This window comes from Vicugna pacos, chromosome 23 (assembly GCF_048564905.1).
Source record: "Vicugna pacos chromosome 23, VicPac4, whole genome shotgun sequence".
Taxonomy (NCBI): domain Eukaryota; kingdom Metazoa; phylum Chordata; class Mammalia; order Artiodactyla; family Camelidae; genus Vicugna; species Vicugna pacos.
The window spans coordinates 21988262-22000729 of record NC_133009.1 but is presented as its reverse complement, the minus strand read 5'-3'; the positions used below and the strand labels follow the sequence as shown (position 1 = coordinate 22000729).

Genomic DNA, 12468 nt, shown 5'->3' with positions numbered 1-12468 from the left:
GGCATCGGAGTGTGGCTGGAGACACTTGAAAGAAGGGCCCTTACCTTCTTCCTCATCTTGATTGCTCCCTCTCTTTAGGGGATGGGGCTGGGCTGAGCTTGGGGATGCTGGAACTCAGTGATGGGAACCCTCCCAGTGGAAATCACTTCTTTCTTGTCACCCTTCCTTCTAAGTGGTGATCACCATGAGGCCCTGTTCTTGTTCACAGCTGGGTCTCCAATGCCTGGCACAGCTCCTGGTGCTTCCCATTTTGCTGAATTGAACTGAATTGCTCTCTTACATTCCTCGTTGTGACAGAAGGCATAGTTGGCATTGTCTTAACTTCCATTGTTTTCACTTTTAGGCAAAAACCCCTATATCCTTACCCAACTTCCCTTCCTCCCCCACCACCTCAAAGGCAATGGTAAATCTTCCATCTTCACACATCTGTGCCTTTGGTCCTCTCATTCCTGTTTCCTCTGAGATCTTGCTTTCCTCTTTCTCGTGTATTTTTTAATCTTTCCATCTCTCACAATTCCTTCTCTGAAAGCTATAAACAGGCACGAAATCTTTCCATCTTAAAAAATAATACTTTTTTCCCATTTTATTTATTATTTATTTGTTTGTTTGTTTATATCTAAGTTGATTTACAATGTTAGTTTCAGGTGTACAGCAAAGCAATCCAGTTACACATATACATATATATATTTTTCAGATTCTTTTCCATTATATGTTATTACAAGAAACTGAATATAGTTCCCTGTGCTATACAGTAGGTCCTTGTTTATCTATTTTATATGTAAAATAATGTATATCTGTTAATCCCAAACTCCTAATTAATTTCTCCCTCCCACTTCTCCTTTGGTAACCATAGTTTGTTTTCTATATCCATGAGTCTATTTCTGGTTTGTATATAAAATCTGCATTTTTTTAAGATTCCACATGTAAGTGAAATCATGTGATATTTGTCTTTGTCTGACTTACTTCACTTAATATGATAACCTCTAGATCCATCCATGTTGCTGCAAATGACATTATTCCGTTCTTTTTATGGCTGAGTAATATTCCATTGTGTTTATAGACCATTTCTTCTTTATCCAGTCATCTGTTGATGGGCAATTAGGCTGCTTCCATGTCTTGGCTATTGTAAATAGTGCTCCTATGAGCATTGGTGAGCACGTGTCTTTTTGAATTATAGTTTTCTCTGGATATATACCAAGGAGTGGGATTTCTGGATCATATAGTAAGTCTATTTTTAGTTTTTTAAGGAACCTCCATACCGTTTTCCATAGTGGCTGCACCAATTTACATTCCCACCAATTTACCATGTCTATGGACCATCTTCTTACCTCGTCTTCTGTTCATGGTTGAACTCTTATAAAGAGTATAAAGCAGCTGCCTTCACTTTTGCATCTCTTCAGCCTCTTTCAGTCAGTTCCTCCCGAAACCCCAGTCTGACTGAGGCTTCTCTGGCTGAGGTCACCAGTGACCTCCCAATGACTACAATCAACAGATTGATTTTAGTCCTCTTCGTACTTGCACCCGACCTGTTATCTGACACCACTGACTGCTCCTCCTCAACACCCTCTCCTACCCCATTTGCCAGACACTCCTGGTCTCCTTTTATCTCCCTGATAACTTCTCCTCTTCCTCCTTTGTGAACCCTACTCCCTCTCTCTAACCCTTTGTACATGTGGCTGTTGTCCAGGGTTTATCCTTAGTCTTCTCTTCTTATGCTCTACCCTCTCTGCAGAGAGGCTCAGCCAAGACTTATCTCCTGATGACTCCCATTTTATGCCACTCTGAAGTTTCAGGTGGAGATACCCAGCTAAGCTACCAGACATCTCCACCTAGATGTCCCAGATATTTCAAACTCATCAAGTCCAGAACTGAATTCATTGTTTTCCCCAGTCTCCCCAAAACCCATTCTTCTTCCTTTTTCCCTATATCAGTCAATGACCTAGGAGTCATTCTACTTTTTCCTCTCTTGTGTACTCCACATCATTCAGCAAGTAAATCTGGAAACTGCATCCTCCTCTTCATTCCTGAACTAGTGCCTTACTCAGATCCATGGCTCTTATGCCTTTATTAGTACATGAGCATCGTAAGAGGTCTCCCTGCCTCCAGGCTTGCACCACTTCAGTTCAGTATCTGTGTGCAGCTAGAGCCGTATGAAATGCAAATGTTCTTAAAGCCCTTCAATGGGCAGGAAGACTAATCTATAGTAGCAGAAAGCAGATAAGTGATTGTCTGGGGTCAGGGGAGCAGTTGGTGGGATTGAATATAAAGAAGCACAAGGGAACTTTTTGGAGATGAAGAAACGTTATGTATCTTGATTGTGGTATCTGGTATATGGGCATATACCCAATGGGGATATATATCTATTTGTCAAAATGCATCAACCTGCGCATTTAAAATAAAAGTGTTTTATTGTACATAAAATATACTTCAATATACTTAGTTAAAGAAAAATATCATTCTACATCACTCTGTTGCCTAGAGAACAAAGCTCAAATTTCTTATCTTGGATTAAGTGATGGCATGATTTCTTTCCTTGATTTTTCTCTTCCTTCATCCCCCAAACACCCATCTCATTAAATACACTACAGATCTGAGTGGGCCTAGACGTCCTGCCCTGCCCTGTCTAGTGGTTGAACATCCATCATGTTTATCAAGATTGAGCTTGCGCCATCACTATAGCATTCTCCCCCCCACCCCCGACCCACACGTGATCATTCTCCCTTTGTTCCACTGACTCGTAATAAATGTCTATCACAAAGTTTTCGATTGCACTCTGTGTTTATGGCTTCCCTCTCCTTTACTCGGTTGTGAGTGACAGCTGGACCCTGTCTTCTCCAGTTTTGTTAACTCCTGCGCTTATCGCTGAGCCGCTCAATCTTTGTTGAAGAAACCTGGGCTTTAATATTGCAATCCAGCCCAAAGGACAGCGGGACAGACCGGGCCCTCCACCACCACCACCAGTGCTCCTCCAGTCCTGCAGGGGGCGCTCCATCTGTCTCCCGGCTCTGGACTTCTCTGAGCCAGCTCCTAGAGCCAGACGCTCGGGGCTCCGCCTCCTCCTTGGCAACATCTCTCCTTCCCATTGGGCGAGAACGGTCAGCGCCGTCCAATGGAACGAGGCGTTGGTGCGAGGAGGCGCCACCATCTTTGAGCGGCTAGGCTCTTACCTCCGTTGGCGGCCGCAGGAGGTAGGGAGGTAGGTGGGGTGCGCCGCGTCGTGCCGCCTCCGGTCCCCGGCCGTGCCTCCCTCTCCCGTCCCTCCGCGGGCCCACGATGCCGCAGTACCAGACCTGGGAGGAGTTCAGTCGCGCGGCCGAGAAACTCTACCTCGCTGACCCTATGAAGGTAAATCGCTGGCGAGACCGGTGCCTCTGCCCCAGCCCGGGGTCAGGATATCTTCTCTGCAGTCCGCTCGGCCTCCAGAGCTTCTGTAGCATCTTAGGAGGTGCTGGGAGTGAGCAGAGACTGACCCTGTCAAGTCCGATAGTTCCTCCTGTCTCTTATTAACGGCCAGATGAAGCCCTGAAACAAAATCAGGGTCATTTCAGGGCCTTTAGGAAGCTCTCCCCCGCCCCCAATTCCTGAACTTCCCTTATGACTCTCGTTGGTTTACGTGTCTCTAAGGGCAGGGCTCCTCCCCCTGCATCTGCAGCCTCTTGTCCTGAATTGTCTTGGTGACCTTTTCCCGTACTACCTCATGTAAGATAAAACGGTGACGTTTTTCTGCCACCGCAAACGTTCTTGAAAGACCCCAATTTGGAGGCATCTGCACCCTTTAGAATAGTGGTTCGTAATCTTTTGGAGGTCAGCGGCCTTTTGAGAGCATGAGAATGCTTGCACCCTTTCCTCAGAAAAATGCACTTATACGTAAACATTTGTAAACACTTTTAGGGGGCTCGTGGATCCCTGTAGTTTATTTGTGGCCCCTACAAAAATTAAAGTAAGTGGATGCCAGAAGTTAGCTTATTATTAAAAAGCAAAGAAGTCCAAGTGATCAGAATTTAGCATTCAGGTCTTGATTTTTCTTCCTCTCGAGCTTTCGTTTTATTGTCATCTAAATATTGTTTGGAGCAGCTCCTTGTTAATTAAAAATCCCACTAGTCTTTTAGACCTAGGTAAGTAGTAAGAAGCCATAAAACATTCTTAGTTCCATTTTTTTGCAATAAAGTGGTGTAATAATAATAAATAATGAAATGAGTTAGATATTTTTGAAATTGAGCACTTTGTTTATGACACAAATTCTGACTCCAGCATTTGGTTCATTTCCTTTGTTCATATAGCCATTTGTTTCTTCCTTTAAGAAATGCACTATGAGGACAATATAGAGTTTTTGTCCAGAAGTACCCACAGTATAAACTAAAAGTATTTGAGAAGACAGTAAAGAATATACAAATACACACCAAAAGAAATCATATTTTAAGAATTTGGTCATAGTGGTAGGGAAAATAAAAATAAAATGGTAATTACAGAGTATTGCTGTGAACAAAGCAGGTCTAGAATTGGTGGAGAGGGAGACCATTTCAGCTCTTTACCCAGTCAGAAAATTCCAGTGACCTAAAACCTTGTGCCTCTTGATAGCTTTCCATTGGTTTTTAACTGATTTTTTGATAGGAAGATGAGGAGATAAGTGAGGAGAAGGAGCTTGGTTGAGTTTTATCCAGTACCTTCTATATAACAGGCATTCTGTATATATTTATTTGTATAATTTATGTGAACAATTAAGATAGTCCCTTGAGGTAGATGAATAAACAATCTTAGGTCTATTAAACAATTTGTCTAGTCTCTAAGAGATTAAGCTAAAATTTGAGCCCGTGTTTCTAAACCCCATATCCATGCTGTTTCTGTCAGTCTCTTCTGCTGGGACTAAAGAAAAAAAAATTTTTGTCAGAACTCTTTGGACTCTGTTATACAGAATTCTCTGTCTTCTTTCCCTGTTGATTTTATCCATCACCTTTTACCATTCTCTCTTGCATCTGCTCTAATTAAAGATGATACTATTGCTGGACCACTTAATAACCTCTTAGTCTTTCTGCCTGTTTTTAAATCCCATCTTCACTCTTATACCACAGCTTCTGAATTCTCTTAGTTTCCTGCTTTAAAACTAGTTCTTCATTGATTGCTGGTGAAAGTCTAGACTCCTGGTCCCCAGTCTTACCCTCTCTCCAGACTTGCTGGCTTTTTCTCCCACCACTTGCATCATCCTCAGCTCTAGTCTCAGGAAGCTACAGAATGCATCATATCTTCATTCAGACTGCTGCTTCAGCCTTTTTCCCACCTTCTTCCCTAAAAGAAAAAAAAAGCATTTCTGAAGCCATCCCCATAAAGCCTTTTTACATTTTCCCTTCTCCTAATCTAAATTATTTGTTTTATTTTTTAGCATTTTACCTGTATATGTCTTTATAGGACTTAATTCATGTTGTGTTATATTTTGATTATTTTGGTTGGTTGAATTCAAATTTCCTAAGAAAGCAAGAACCTTGATTTCTTTTTCTTTCTTAGTGGTATCTGACATGGTAACTTAGGTGGCCCCAAACTTACAAAAATGGACCCTCTTATAGTATCACAGACCTTTTAACTTTCATTTCTCCTAGTGAAGCCAGTGAGTATTCTAAGTGAGAGTTAAAACTGTACATAGTTGTCATGTTTAGTACATTTTTAAGTTTCAGTTTCTTTTTGTTTCTGGAGGGCTGAACTTTTTAAAATAGTGTAACAGAATTTAATAGCTCAATAAATAGAATCAGTTAGGTAGTCTAAAGATAAATCTAGGTACTGAGTTCCCTTTCAACCCTCACCAAGACAAATCTCAGGGTAGTATGACCTTTTTTTTTTTCTTTCTTTGTTTCTTTCTTTTTCAGTCCCTGGAGAGCAGAGGGCATAATGGGAAAAGCTGTAGGAAAAGCTCTAGTCACCCTTTTTATTTAGTTTCCAGAATTGTCTTGTGGCTTCTGTGCTACATTGTACCCATTTTAAAATTATATTCCTGTTTTGGCTTGTAGATATTTAGCACTTTTTAAAACTGCTAGCCAAAACTAAACAAGTTATTAATTTTGGTTAGTAAGAAGCTTGACTGCTGCAATACACTATTTTGAATCCATCATTTAAAGAAATTAAAATAATGTTCATGAAAGTTGTAAACTATTGTGAGATGTCTTCTTTTATTGGAATATGCTAATATCTAAGTCATTTCCTTGGCTTCCTTACTATAAAATAGTGAACAACAGCAAGCACCGTGTAGCATGGTACTCAGTGTAGGAGTTATTCTAGATCTGAAAAGTTGTTGATGGAGACTTCTTTTCAGGGCAGAATTCTGCTTTTGTGTAGTAATGCATCATGTTGTGCCATCAAGATAAAGATGTGATTTTGCTGAATAATTTAGTCCAAGTTCACCCCTTGAGAGCCGTGGGAAAGTGGAAAGTATGAGCTGCAGCTGCGGCGCTCTCTCCTAGAGAATGGGTTTGAATTTAACCAGCCACTTCTATTTTTTTCCCCTTTCTTTCCCTATCATTCCTCTGTGGCTAGGTGTATTGGTATTGTAGGGGAGAAAACTTTCTCATTTACTCTCATAGATTTAATAACTGGGGCTCTGCAAATTAAACTGACAGAAGACAGGTTAACAAGCGAAAAAAATTACATATATAGCATGGAAGTTCACAAAGAAACGTGACTTAAGGAATTTGGGCCTATATACCATCTTAACAAAGGTTGGTAAGTTGTGGGAAGGAGGCTGGACTACGGAAAAGGGGTTTGGAGCTTTTGGGAGGGGGTAAGTTGTGAGAAGATGACTAGGAAATGTATGGGAAATTAGAGGTGTTTTGTCAGGTTTGTTGGGGAACACACTTTGTTTTCTTCCCAGGGAGAGGGAACACCTTTACAATCGAAAATTTATGTCACCTTTACAAAGGTTAATCTATATCCTGCTTTTAGCCAGAAAGGACAGAGAGCTAATTATCTTCAGCTCAGAATAATCCTATGCCAAAGTGGCATACTTTGAGGTGGCACAACCTTCGGTATATGTTCTTACTGTTAAGAAATGCTAAACCATCTTAAGAGTCTCACAGACATTCCCTGAATGTGGATGTGTCCTGAGAATTTTAAATACCCTTCTTTAAAGTGGCTGAAAATAACCTATCTGACCTTTTTTTAAGTCTTAAAAAGAACAATAAATTGTAGCAATAGGAATGGACAAAATGCTGTTTTCCCTCATTTCAATAATGATAAGTTTACAGTAAAGATGCCTTTAGATGTGTTAGCTATTAATTCTAAAAGGATCCACCCACCTGAAGACTAAATTATTTGTGAGAAATGTCTTCTGACTTCACTGTTTCTAAATATGTATTTTTATTTCAGGCACGTGTGGTTCTCAAATATAGGCATTCTGATGGGAGTTTGTGTATTAAAGTAACAGATGATTTAGTTGTAAGTATACATTTTTATTTGTTGCATACTTTCAGATTTGAGTTAATCATTTGTTTTAAATTATTTAAATAGAATGTTTGCAGATCACCCATTAGGATGCTTGTTTTGCATTTCATTCCCAAATCAAGACCCTTGTTCTAGAAGCTACTTTTACAGTCTTTTGGGAAAATCTTTCAACTTGCTAATGCTGTATGTCAAGTGTAGTTTAATAATTGCTCTCTTCAGACTCTAAGCAAGAATAGAGACCACAAGTGGATCTAAGAGGGTAAAGGTTTCCTTATGGTGCGTGAGAAGTAAACGATGGCATTTGCACACAAGTTACAGGCTCTGTGATTATATTTCTCTCCTTCCCTGTCTACTCACTCTCATCACTTTCTCTCACCTCTTTCGTTCCTTACCCCTTGCCGTCTGATTTCTACACGAAGTGTTCCGCCCAAAGTGCTCTTGTAAGAGCAGCAGTCCTTTCCTTTTCAAGCCCAGTAGTCTCATCAGTTCATATCTTACTTGACCTCCTGGCTGCTTTTGATACAGAAAACCACTTCTTGTGGAAATTATTATTTTGGCATCTGTGGCTCCACTTTATCTTATTTTTTCTCTGTTTCCATTTCATTCTTCTTTGCTAATTATTTCACTGATGTGCCACTGTAAATACTGTTTTTTTCAGGATTCTGTCCTACTCTTTTCATACCATTCTGGACCAATCCATTAAGTCCAGTACTACCAGTATCTGTGTCTGTTTCCAATTTTGTATGTTTAGCTCATATTTTTCTTCTGGCTTCCTGACTAGCTCTAAGTTGAGTATCCTTCCCTCGCTGCTTAAAATTAACCTGTCTGGAATGGAACTCATCACCTCTTATCAGGCTGGCTTCTCACTTTAGTTGCACTGTCATGTACCTGCTCAGAAAACTGGGAATCATTTCTGGTCCTTTCCTTTCCCTCATTCTCATGTCTACTATTTCTTCATTTGAAAAACTTGTATTTTGATCCTCTGATAAGTTCCATACACTTTGCTGGGCATATGTAAATTATTGATTCAAGCTCTCATCTCACAATCTCATTTCCTGTCATGAACTTTCCATCTTCACTGTTAATCTGTTAACTTTAAGGGCTCATCCTCACTTGCCTGGACTAGTAGAATAGTCTCAAACTGTGTCCCTGCTTCCAGTTCATCCTTCAGTCATCCTGTACTGCTGCCCTGCCAGAGTGATTTCTAAAAATGCAAATCTGATTGTTACTATCCTGCTTAGAAATCTTTAGTGGCTTCTCATCACTTATAATGTAAACTCCACCCTCGCACCCCCTCTAATCTCTGTCTTTTCTGTATTGCTTAAGAGCTCCTTTAAGGTGCCATGCTGTCTCAGGCCTCTGAGCTTTAGAACATTCTGTTTTCATCTTGACAATGTTGAGTCCCACTCCTGCCCCAATGTAGCAAGACTGCTGCTTATTCAAAACTTAGCTCGAAAGGATTGCTTTATCTCTTGCTTTTGTACCTGGTTTTTATTGTGCTGTGTCATAATTGCTTTATCACATTTGACTTTTAATAGATTGTGAGCTTCGAACAGTAAAGATACATCAGTAATATTCTCACCTGTATTTGCAGTGACTAGCATGGTGTCTTGACCCGGAGGATATTTTTTTATAGATTAATCTTTTAAACATTTTTTATAGATTAATCCTTTAAAAAAATTCACAGTGACTTTAAAAATAACTTGTTGTTTTTAGTCTTATATTTTACTGTATTTGTGTTCAAGTTTCCAATGTAAGGTTGTGTGAAGTCAGATCTTTTAATGATTACAATGTCTTCCAAGAACCGACTGAGTTTGGTGAAGTAACTGAAAGTGGGAAAAAAGATTAAATTGAGCTGTAGTGTGCTAAACGTAGATTCAAGAGATTTGAATCCTAGCTTAGCTACCAGCATTTCAGCCTTGGAAAGAGTTCAGGCCAAAAATTTGGCCTTCTGGGCTTCAGTTTTCTCATCTGTAAAGTGCCATAGTGATAGTCTGCTTACCTAATTGGGTTGTCGTAGAAAGTAAACAAAGTATGAAGTCCCTAGCACTGGTGCCTGCCACTTAGTAGATTCAGTAAATGTGTATTTCAATCTTAAGGATTCACACTGAGAACATTTTTAATTATGATTGTAACGGAGTATATAAATATATTTGTTGAAGAGAAACTGGTATGCCTTGTTTTAAAAACAGGGAGAAATGCCGAATTGAGTTCAGTACAAAAGGCTTTATCTCCAGAGGATGACTTTTTGCCTCTAGTAATGATTAAACATAAACGTAGTTAAGGATCCGTGGTAAGCAGTGTTGGAAAGAACTTTATTTAACACTGATGATTCCTATGACAAGATCTAAATATGAGAAATACTTTTTATTCCTTTTCTTAAAACTGCTGAGAATTAGTCCATGTCTGGAAGCGACCAAATAAACAATCAAACCCAGCCCCCTAAATAGTAAATATATGAATCAACTCCAGTGTAAAAATCTATTTTCTCATGATTCTTAAAAAAGAGTTTGTATGCTTCCCTCAGTAACTCATTTTAATAGCTAATAATTCCTTCAGAAGACTCATCTTAGACTTTATTTTTTTCATCATGGGGCTTTTACTTTTTTTTAATCCCATTGATGTTATTATTTTTTTTTAATCCCATGACTGATGTATATATAATATTGTCTTCAGTGGACCTAAAATCTTCCTCTGTCAAACTGTTGTGAGAAGTATATGTTCTCCTACAGTACATATACTAAAATTGAAATGGTGGAGATTATTATGGCTGCTTTACAAGATTGTTACACAAATTTGTGCAATGTATGGATAAAGTTTTTTTTTTTTAAGTAAGTGATTTAAAGGCTGAATGAATTCAGAGCAGTTGGGCATGATGAGATTGAACTCCAGATTACTTAAGTTGATAAATATTACTGCAGGATCATTAAGTTCCCATTGTTTAAAACTCATGAGAAGCTTTAAGATAGGCTAAAGAAAAATGAACCTGTGTTACAAAATGAGAAAAAGACTGCCAGCTTAAATTTGATAATTTTGAAGATTTTAGAACAAATGGTTTCATGGCCAGTGATAAGCAGATTTTAGGTATCTATTAATGAAGAACTGAATTTATAGTAAGGAAGAATTTGGTTTGGTTTAAAAATTATAAATACCTTCAGAAAATCAAGGTTGAACCAATTTGTCAGGTTTGATTTAGGTAGTGACCAGCTATAAGCAAGGGATTCTAGATTTTAAAAAATTATCATTAATCCTTCACAAATAGAGAAAGGATTGTAAGATTTCTATGCTTTTTCCACTATAACTCAATCATTTATGACCAGGTCCCAGGGAGAAAATACCTAATTCTAATCTTGAATGTCTTCTCATCATACCGTAGCAGGATTTAAACATTACTCAACTGGCCATTTTTGAGAAGTTTCTGATAGAGTTCATTTCATTTTTTATCCACAGCAGTGCCATTTAAAATACTATAAAAATGCTAAACCTAAGGAATGTAATTGCTGGGGACTTGGAAACTTGAATGTAAACTCCTTTATATGACTTCCGGAGGAAACAGAGCAAAACAATGGTTGGGAAAGATTCTCAAATTTTTACTGTCATATATTTGCTACATTGTTGATAATCTAGTTTTACATAGTTATTGTGTACCTCTAAATTTTCTGACAGTGTTTGGTGTATAGAACAGACCAAGCTCAAGATGTAAAGAAGATCGAAAAATTCCACAGTCAACTAATGCGACTTATGGTGGCCAAGGAATCCCGCAGTGTTGCCATGGAAACGGACTGAATGGTTTGAAGTGAAGACTGTTTGTCATGTTCTTAGGAAGTAAATATCTTTTGAATTTGAGAAAGTATTGGGACAGAAAATACTTTATGTAACTAAGTGGGCTGTTCAGAAGCCAAGAGATCTTTTTTTTGTACTTTTTTTTTAATGTTTACTTTAGAGAGCTAGGAATGTAAATGCTTTCTGTTAGAAAGCCTTTATTTATTTTTGAAAATTGAACAAGAAATGCATCTATCTTGGAAATTTTTTGCAGATTATTTGATGTTGGGCAAAATAAGTAATTATCCTCTGGTAAGTTTGGATCAGCAGTTTGAAAATGAGATATCAAGAAAAGCTAATTCTTCCTTAAATTTAGTTAATGTGTCTTTAAAAGAAAATTAAATGTAACCATTTTGCTGGATTGATATATTTCTTTTGGAGCATAGATTTTGTGCTGTTGATGACCAGCAAATATAAAATATGATAACTGGAATTAACTGCACAGCAGTATACCTGGTGATACATACGAGTGTAGTTTCAACTATATCTAAAAGTAAGTATGAAAACAAGTATGCTTTACCTTAAACTTTACAAATTTAAACTATATTTTTAAATACAAGAGATTCATAGTATCAACTTGTTGAGCAAAGACTTACTTTGAATCTAGTTTTCAGTGCTCAGAAATATCTGCAGTTATTTTAAATGCATGAAGAGAATGATCACTAATGGACTGAAACCACCGTATTACAGAAATATTTGCCAATTATTTGCCACCTATATTTCCTCAAAAGGGCTACGGACTATCTGAACTGTTAAATCTTTGAATACCTCTGACACCCCTGCCCAGTTCTCTCTTTACTTAACCAAGGTGTTAAGCATGACTGTCACAACTGTTATGTTTTCCATTAAATCAGAAGTATATTACTTGATACTTATCTTATATTTGTAACCTGAATTTTACCACCTAAATGTTCACATTTGATTTCTATATTAGAATATTTTTTGTTAGGAATTCGTTGTGTTGACCAGTGTTTTAATGGGGAAAGTTCCATTAGCCATATAAATTTTGGTGTGTTTCAGAGAGGTCAGCAAATAAACTATCATATGAGTATATATTGTTTCTCTTGAAGTTTTTAACTTTTCAAAAATTACTCATTTCTTGACTGGAATATACTAGATTCATTTAGACTAAAGTGAGCCTAGTGATGCTATACATAAGTTTTATTTGTTTTGTTTCTTCATACTTGAGTTACACAACTTTCTCTGAACTGTATGTTGATGGCA

The 12468-nt window shown here is 38.0% G+C and overlaps 1 protein-coding gene across 1 annotated transcript; it reads left to right on the top strand.

Moving 5' to 3' along the window:
• Window positions 1-3127: 3127 nt before the first annotated feature.
• On the top strand, window positions 3128-12297 carry SRP9 (signal recognition particle 9). The gene is made up of 3 exons (XM_006198838.4): window positions 3128-3345; window positions 7348-7416; window positions 11089-12297. The coding sequence occupies exons 1-3, from the start codon at window positions 3274-3276 to the stop codon at window positions 11206-11208; spliced, it is 261 nt and encodes an 86-aa protein (XP_006198900.1). The 5' UTR covers window positions 3128-3273; the 3' UTR covers window positions 11209-12297.
• The last annotated feature ends 171 nt before the right edge of the window (window positions 12298-12468 follow it).